This window comes from Zingiber officinale, chromosome 2B (assembly GCF_018446385.1).
Source record: "Zingiber officinale cultivar Zhangliang chromosome 2B, Zo_v1.1, whole genome shotgun sequence".
In the NCBI taxonomy this organism is placed as follows: Eukaryota; Viridiplantae; Streptophyta; class Magnoliopsida; order Zingiberales; family Zingiberaceae; genus Zingiber; species Zingiber officinale.
In genome coordinates this window covers 141,987,062-141,995,932 of record NC_055989.1, presented here as the reverse complement: position 1 = coordinate 141,995,932, position 8,871 = coordinate 141,987,062, and the positions used below count along the sequence as shown (strand labels likewise).

The 8,871-nt window shown below is 39.2% G+C and overlaps 1 protein-coding gene across 2 annotated transcripts; it reads left to right on the top strand.

Annotated features, from left to right (window-relative positions):
• LOC122047505 lies at positions 1-8,402 on the top strand. 2 transcript variants are annotated; one of them, XM_042608852.1, is made up of 12 exons: positions 1-679; positions 1,371-1,628; positions 1,782-2,024; positions 2,144-2,296; positions 2,437-3,839; positions 3,936-4,009; positions 4,130-4,211; positions 4,282-4,407; positions 4,521-4,627; positions 6,316-6,476; positions 6,922-7,978; positions 8,273-8,402. In XM_042608852.1, the coding sequence occupies exons 1-11, from the start codon at positions 239-241 to the stop codon at positions 7,153-7,155; spliced, it is 3,282 nt and encodes a 1,093-aa protein (XP_042464786.1). In that variant the 5' UTR covers positions 1-238; the 3' UTR covers positions 7,156-7,978; positions 8,273-8,402. The 2 variants fall into 2 exon arrangements, with proteins under 2 accessions (XP_042464786.1, XP_042464787.1); XM_042608853.1 differs by lacking the exon at positions 1,371-1,628.
• The last annotated feature ends 469 nt before the right edge of the window (positions 8,403-8,871 follow it).

Below are 8,871 nucleotides of genomic sequence, written 5' to 3'. Positions count from 1 at the left end.
GTCACTACTTACGGTTGCTCAATCGTGGAAACGCGATTCCTTGGCGGAAACGGAGATGCTCGATCCTCGCCGTGGCGGTTCCTCTCGCGCTCCCTCGTCGTCGTCCTCCTCCGGTCTCCCATCAGCCCTAATTCGTCAGTTTTAAACCGAAATTCTCTTCCTTGTATTCGAGCCCTTGCCAATGGCGGTGCCTCGGGAACCCTAATCGTTCGACGCCCTTCGCTCGGTTCGCCGGGGGATGGCGATCGTCACGGGAGATCGCTACCTCGAACAACTGTTGCGGTTCGTCGAGCGCAACGCCGGGCCGCTCCTTGAGGGATCCCTCACTCTGAAGCTGAATCCCTTGGGGCTCCGCTATGTCCACACGCGGCTGGAGGCGCTGCAGGAGCTTGAGGGCCTCCTCGCCGGCGCCCCTGTTGACTACCTCCGTGCCTACGTCTCTGATCTTGGAGACCACAGGGCGATCGAGCATATGCGGCGAATCCTCGCGCTGCTCACCTCGCTCAAGGTGGTGTCTGTGCTCCCGCCGCCGGGCAGGGACCCGACGCCCATCTCGCTGCTTCCTTTTGGGAGGCTGAAGGTCCTCGAGCTCCGGGGATGCGACCTATCCACCTCTTCCGCCAGGGGCTTGCTCGAGCTACGCCACTCGCTCGAGAAGCTTATTTGCTACAATTCCACTGTAAGATTCTTTCTTGCTGCCTTTCATTTTCAATTGATCCAGAAGTGCTGCATGAAGGTTTCGAACTTTCGGTTTGTTGAATAACATGTATGGCTACTTACAGCATGTCCGCGTACTTCGTTTGAGTGCTCTTAATTAATTGTTCTCTTGCTTAACTTAGTGTCCACAGTTTGTTTCGGTTCGTTCCTATCCATTTTAGCTTCCATACTTGGTGGATTTTTAATTTGTTAGCTTCTACCACATTGTTTTTCACGTTCCACTTTCGTTTACTCTAATATATTGTTTATTAAGGAAAGAATTAATAGCAGATTATATGCATATTTCGCACGCAAGGATTCTTGGTTTTGTGCCTTTTCTTCCTAGAGATGAGTTGATTGATATTTTTTATTCTAAATTATTTTGAGATTCCATTCCTTCTCCAACTTTCTTGCGTCAGATATGTTTTTTTTGGCCCAAGATTTCTCGTGCTAGTTATTCAAATTTTTATGGCTCAAAAATTATCTGTGAGTATGCAGATCTGACTTAAGAGAAAAAAAATATGAAAGATCATAATTTGCAATATGAAATGAAAACTTTTACTATTATCTTTCACGCATTCCTCTAAGTTTTATGCCAGAATCTTTAGGCATTTGCTGATTTTGATGATTCTCAAGGGCGCTTATTTTTCACATTCTATGTTGCTGAAACTTAGGAATGCCTCAGACATGTATTTGCCAATAGAATCGTGGACATAAAAGAATCTCCAACCTGGAACAAACTGAAGTTTATATCATGTGCTTGCAATCGATTAGTTCTAATGGATGAGTCCTTGCAATTATTACCCGCTGTCGAGTCTTTGGATCTAAGTCAGAACAGGTTTGCCAAAATTGACAACCTTCAAAAGGTTACAAAGCTGCGATATCTTGATCTTGGGTTCAATCATCTACGATCAGTAGCACGATTTAGTGAGGTATAGTTGGTTTTCATGGGCTTACTATACTGCTTTGAAGTTCTTGTCGCTTCATTGCCTATTAGAAGTTTTAGTACTCAGGTTAAAATGACCTTTATTAAGAGGAGTGCATGCAAGATGTGGAAATGATATTTTTGTCCTCACTTTCTCCAGGTTTCTTGTCGAATAGTTAAACTTGTTCTAAGATATAATGCCTTAACTTCAGTTCATGGAATTGAGAATCTAAAGTCACTTGAAGGGCTCGATCTCTCCTACAATATTATTTCCAGTTTCACAGCACTTGAAATCCTCGGCATCCTTCCTTCCCTGCATAACCTGTGGCTGGAAGGAAATCCAATATGTTGCACTCGGTGGTTCAGAGCACATGTTTTCAGTTTCTTCTCTAATCCGGAAAGAGTAAGCTGTGACTTTTTTCTTTACTCTTCATTCTTGTATTCCTGAAATAATTTACTTTGTCGTTTCTACATAATACAGTACAAATTGTTGGTGATGTTTTTATCATTTATCTGCTTTAGTTAGTGCTAGATGGAAAAAGCATTAGCACAAGGGAGTATTGGGAAAGACATGTTATATTTGCAAGGAGCCAAAAGAAGCCTGCTGCTGGATGTGGATATTATTTTCCTGCAAAAGATATTGTTGAAGATGAGAGTATCATAGCTACTAAGAAGGTACAAATGGCAAACTAATAACCTAATATTTGTTGTGAAACTTTCATATCACCTTGTACCTTCTGAAATGAAGAATTTCTATATATTTGTCAAAAATGCAAAAATTTATGAATTTTGAGAATAAAATATTCTCTTTGTAGAAAAAGTTTTCTCGTCTAGCGAATATTGAGGATGAGAGGCAATTAATTAGCTCTGACCAAGAATCTATATTGTGTGATAGTGAAAGTTTGAGAAAAGATGAGATCATTTCTGACAGTGAATCAAGAATAGCTGAGTTAATGAATGTAGCAAAATACATGAAGAATGAACGATCTCCCATTTGGTCGCAAAAATTTAAAAAGTATTTGAATCAGACACCTGATAAGTTTGTGGATAAAATCCACTCAGTGGAGTTTGGTTTGGCTTATCCTATGATAAGACAAGTAAAATACCATAATCAGCTCGGAAGTATTTCAAGTTCAAAATACATTACGGAGGTTGCAGAAACTCTAGAAGGAGAAACATGTCAAAGCAACTTGGACCTCAATATGCCAGTTAAAGATAGTGATAATGGTAATTATTCCAGTAAGGAGATAACTGAGCTTGAGATTACCAAGAATGATAGCAATACGTCATTGAATGGAAGAAATTCAGGATTTAATTGTGAGCAAGGCAAATCAAACTTCGATTCTCTAGAAACAAAAGATGTTTCTCATTTAAAAGTAAAGCTTCACTTTGTTGACGGTGATTCATCAGATGGAGGCTATGAGTCAGAAAATGCACCAACTATGGCTCCTGAGAAGATCATTGGATCACACCCATCCTCTCTGCACCCTAACTCACCTCCACATTATAGAGAGGATATCCTTCATCACAAACTTGACCATGAGGAAGAATTTTTGCAGCACTCAGCTGATGTAACTTCTATGGAAACATCAGATGATACCAGTAGCAGTGGTGGTGTTTCACACAATCTAAGCTCCTCCAGTTTGGATAGCTTGTTGAATCAAGCACCTATGAAACATGTTTCTAGTGACAACTCACTGACATCACTGGACATCAAATATCTTGCTGGTGGAAGGCATTGCAGGCCATCAATAGTAAATAACATTCTATTATATGATAATTGTGTTGAGCAAGATGTCAGTGTGGAAGTTAACCTAGAAGACAGTGACTATCTATCTTATGCACACGGCATTTGCAGTAATGGTGGGGACTGTTTCAATCACATTGCAAATCATGAAGTTGGTGGATCTGAGAAACAGAAAATTAGATCAAAACCTAAGAGAAGATTTATCTCACTCTCAGGAAATCTTAATACTGAACCAATACTTGATCAACCAACTGGCAATGAAGTTACTCAAACCCATTTGAAGGATTCACAAGAAAGGAACATGACATATTCAGATATTGGTAGTGGAGCCCTTAATCCTGCACAAAATGAAAACCTAAAGGAGTTATTGCAACTGAAGATAGTGGACTTTGGCACTTCTGAAGCAGAAACAATTGAGGATATAGTTTGTTGTGGTTGTATATTTCAGCTCGGAACGGTTATCGAAGAGCGGTAAGGTTTAGGACATCAATTTTGTATCTTATGCCAGTGGCTAAATAATCATGTTCATTTGAAGCTACTTGTAAATTGCTTCTGTACATTATGCAGTGAAGTTGCTATTCTGCGAACTTGTGAGAGAAAAATATATGTCATTTTTATTGATACAATGCCTGATAGCCAAGGTTTGAATCATTTTCAAGTTGAATCAATTATTCTTGTATGACTATTTGCTGTATAAACTGTTTCAATTGTTTATTATTTTTCATACAACTTCAAGGAATGACTCTGTAATTCCTCATCAGACATTATTACCCAAATTGTCGGAAGCCACAAACTGGAAGATATAAGAGAAATTTGGGCTGGACTTGGACTGCAAGCACTGAGGTTTCATATAGTTTTTGTTCTTGGATTGCTAATCTAGGACTTGTGCATTAAATTGTGAAATCATTGTTAGGATATATCTGGAGGGGAAGATAACGTACCTATTCTTGACAAGGAGTTCTATAAAATTGGAGAATCTACTATCTCTGTTACAGATATCTGATTCTGCTGCATTGAACGGTATATGGTCTCTGAAGAGGTAAGCTTCCAATCATGTCATAATAGTGTTAACTATGATGCCCACACAAACTTTATGTTTTTCCAGTTTTGGCACTTCTTCTCTGATTTCTCTTTCAAAAATTTGAATTGCAGTTGGGAGAATGTCCAAGTAAAAATGCTTGAGAAATATGTATGTGGAATTCCGAAGATGGGACTGCTCCTATGCTCCATGGTTCTGTTTTGGCATGACAACGCTGGAGGTATGAATCTGAAGTTATTAGATCAAGACCCTGTATGCTGTTAAGGGGGGAAGGAAAGCAGTCCCTTGTCTACTTCAGTAGCAGAATGAATAATAAGGGAAAATAAAGGAGCAATTTATTTTGGTTCCTTCCAGAAGTTGGCGTAAGAGGGGAGGAAAAAAGGGAAAAGAGTTTAAGTTTGTCATCTTTCCATTCTTTGATCAGACGAAATAAAGAAAATCCCTCGCCATTCCCTTTCTTAACTTCTTTCCTTCCCCATAACTTTTCCTTTCTTTTCCCTCTTCTTCTCCTCAAGTAGGCACAATCTTAAAGAATCTGTTTAGTTAGTTTCTTGTGATTTGTTTAATTAGGCTTCACATTGCTAGTGAGTAGGTCAAGTTTTGTCCAAAGACAAAATGCATTTCTTTTAAATCTCCTGGCTCTTATTTTTATTTAGCCTCACAGCTTGATTTGCTCAAGATAGCATGAACCATTTTAGTGCAAACTACAGAATCAATCAAGAACCTCATGAGTGTCTGTGTTTCTTATTTTAATTACACTATTATAGTATCTAGCTAATTTTAATTACTCTTAGTCTCTAACAAGCATCCATGTTCCTGAAGTCATTAGATTAGAAACTTTTGATGAATCTGTTAGTTCTTTTCTTATTTTGTTTAACTTTTCTTGACATCTCTAGTGAGTAGATCAAGTTTTGGTTTGTAGAAAGATAACAATGCATTTTTTTCACATCTCCTAGTTCTCATTTTTGGTGAAGTCTTCCTTAGCTCTTTATTTGCTCAACAAAGCACAAACTGTCCTAAGCACAAACTCAGCAGTGAGTGTATAACCTCATGAATGCCAGAGTGTATTTCTTACTTAGTCTGCTACAGGATCTAACTCATTCGAATTACACATGATTGGGAGACTCATTTTAATTATATATGATCAGGAGACCTTCAGTGTCTGAGTGGCTTGAGAATTTGAGATAATGTTGTCGATGTTGGTATCAGTGCTAGATGGGTGGGTCTTGAAGCAGGAGAAGGGGAAAGGAGAGAAGGAAGGAGGTTGGAGAGGAAGAGTAGAGATGAGGAACTCACCTGACACACCTAGAGCTTTGAGCGGAGCCAATGCATAGGAGGAGCAATGGAAGAAGAGGAAGAAGATATCTACTCATGCTTTCGTTGTGTTAAGGAGGTGTGCAGAGGAGGAGCTCTGCTTTTGTTTCTTTCTCTATAAAGAAGGGGTGTGGAGGGGTATGGAGGAGTCACTGCACACATTCATTTTGTATTGTGTGGAAATAAATCTTGCAGAATAGGTGTCTGGCTTTTTCACATACTGGTTGGCAGGTGGAATCAATTTTTTCGTCCATGCCGACGGCATGGAATGGAATGAATTTTAAATTATGGTTTGCACAAAAATCCATGCATAACCAGGCAGGTTGGTAGGTTAGCACTGGACTAGTGCTTGCTTGTGTTCAATTCTATTAGACTTGATGTCTATGCCATGGTTTAACAATTTCTGGCATTAAATTTGCTTCTTAGGTTCAAGATCGAGAGTATTGGAGTCTTTTTCATATTCATCTTTCGTGTTATGGCATTCAATGATTAATTTTTTCGAAAGACATCTTGCACTGTCACCCTCTTACTTTTGATGATCTTTGAGGATGGATTGGTTAGTTGGACTATCAGTTTCTTTGGTCAAATGCACAGGTGAACCTTGGGTTGCGAGGACAATTATTGTAGTTGAAGAATATATGCTCGTGTGCATTGAGAATCATCCACAATTTGGTACTTCCATAGCTGATTCTGAATCGAGCTCCCCATACTATTCTCTGGATTCTGGATGCATAATTCAGGATATACTTGAAATGGTAATAGTTGATTGTTGTTTATCCTGAAGTTGCATGTTTTTGTTCTCTAAGTCAGTATAGTTCTCTTTCGCTACCATGCTGGTAGTTAAAATCTTTAATGTTAATAAACATTATAGATCAGTTAATGACGGGCCTATAGTAAATGAATATGCATACAAACATGGTTCTTATGAGTTTTCTCTTCCTTTTTTCTGTCAAAACTTTAATTATCCATGATATTATTCTTCCTGAACTCGTTATATATATAGCTCGATAGGACGTTGAGACATGCAGACCACACAAAGCAGGAAAATCATTAGACTGCGACTATGTTTATTATAGTCGAAAGGCTGATGGATATCGTTTGACATATCTGTGTTTGGCCTGCATCTCAAGTTCATAGATCCTTCACATTGATTTGTTGTGGCATAAAGTATTTACAACTTATCCATGTCTGCCTCCTCAGGTCATTGAGCTCTGTCCCGAGGGATATGTGACCTTGACATTCGTCGAAGTCATGCCTGCTACTAACTTCTTTTCTGATAATATCAAGGAGAAGCGACCAGTCGAAACCCCAAAGGTCCACACATGGAAGTTGAAGTGGTACACGAAAGACACCCTGTTAAAATTCGTTGCCATTGTGAAGGCGATTTATTTAGGATTAAAATCTTCTCCTCTACCTGTGAAGTGTATATCTTGAAGAGTTAGTCGTCGGTCTGCATGTGTATTCATCCATTTCATTCATTCTTTCGGTTATTTCCCCAAATTTTAACGATGTACAGGTTTGTTCACGTCTTCAGTCAGTATTTGATTCTTTGATTCTCGTAGCTTTGAGATCTTTTCCCTATTGTATAGAATAAATTGTATCGAATTCTTTGCAGTTTGCAATTAGGAAAATTTTCTATGGTGTGAATATTTCAATTTGCCCACCGTGCAATATGTACTTGTTCTTGAGTCATTTGTGAGCTTTTATTTAATGGTTTCAAATTAAGATTTGATGGTTCGAATATGTTCAAATTAAGGTTAGAATGGCTCTATCTAAACTTAAATTTGATTCGAGGAAGAGGATGAAATAGTAGTATGAACGAGAAGGGGGTGAATTGCTCTCTGAAGTTTGAGGAGGGGGTTTTCTGAAAATTTGCGTTTACAGATCAGAATATGTCAGAATTAATATCCCTGAATGGTAACAACTTCCACCGGTATATCACTGATATATCACTCCATACGCTACAAGCGACATCGCAAATAGGGTCGTTACGATACCTTCGTCGTGGCGTCTTGTTGGTTTCTGAGGTTTCTCGCGCTGTGATCTGCGAGCCTGGAAACCCTAACGATTGATTGAATCGCGGAGATGGTTTCTTCCTTCGTTCTCCGGTCGTCCCTGCCTCTTTGCATCGGCTCTTGTTCGTCACGGAGTTCAGCTGCCGCTCCGGTCTTTTCGCGTGCCATCGTATCTGTGAGGCTTCTTCCCATCCAATCCGATCGTCGAAGAGGAATCTTGTCTTCTTCCTTTACAATTAGGGGTAATTCGACTATTTCAGATCATTTTCCCTTCTTTTTGTTGGTTGTTTTGAAGAGGAAATTATGCTACCCGTGAAAAACAATTATGCGTTTGCTCGTCCTTTTATTACATATCTGAACAATAGTGCAAGATTTGCCTGTAGATATTCTGCTTGAGGAAGCTTTGGAATTGACTATACTCTTCAAATCATCTATTAGGCATTCATTTGAACTACTTAGACTTGGGTGGTCTATCTGGCCGCTTCTACATTGTGGGTTCAACCAAGGTGCTCATGATATTGCTGTTTTCTTTGCAGCACTCGGTGACATGACAGCAGTGCCAAGTAGCATTACTGAAAAGGTTTCATCAAATCTCATAGAGTCCGAGAACACAACCTTGTGTGAAGAGCAATCAAAAGATGACAAGGGAAATAAAAATGAAGGCAGTGACCCAGGAAAAATCAGTGATTCTAAGATGGTTAAAGTTTGTGATAAACTAATCGGAGTGTTCCTGGTTGATAAGCCTACCACAACCGATTGGAGAAGATTGCTAGCTTTTAGCAGAGAATGGAATAATATCAGGCCACATTTTTACAAGCGTTGTCAGGAAAGAGCAGATAGTGAGAGTGATCCAGGGAGGAAGCACATGCTTCTTCGATTGAGTAGAAAATTGAAAGAGGTTTTTTTTGCACCTTTTCTTTTGAATTCTCTCTTTGCATTATCAAGTTTGCTCGTATGATTCTCCAAGTTCTTCTGAATGCTCTTTAGGTTCTAGAATAACCTTGATGGGTAGTGCTCAATAGTGTTGAATTCACTTTTCAAATATGATCACTTGTTTGATAGTTACCTTGGTGTATTATAGTGATGAATGTTCTCTGTAGTCCGTCTATTGTTTCGGATCTTAATCAACACAGAT

Excerpts from the sequence above, each read along its gene's own strand:
- LOC122047505 (XM_042608852.1), top strand. The coding sequence starts at position 239 with ATGGCGATCGTCACGGGAGATCGCTACCTCGAACAACTGTTGCGGTTC. Across the intron at positions 1,629-1,781 it reads CAGTAGCACGATTTAGTGAG|GTTTCTTGTCGAATAGTTAA; the intron begins GTATAGTTGGTT and ends CACTTTCTCCAG. Across the intron at positions 4,212-4,281 it reads CTTGGACTGCAAGCACTGAG|GATATATCTGGAGGGGAAGA; the intron begins GTTTCATATAGT and ends AATCATTGTTAG.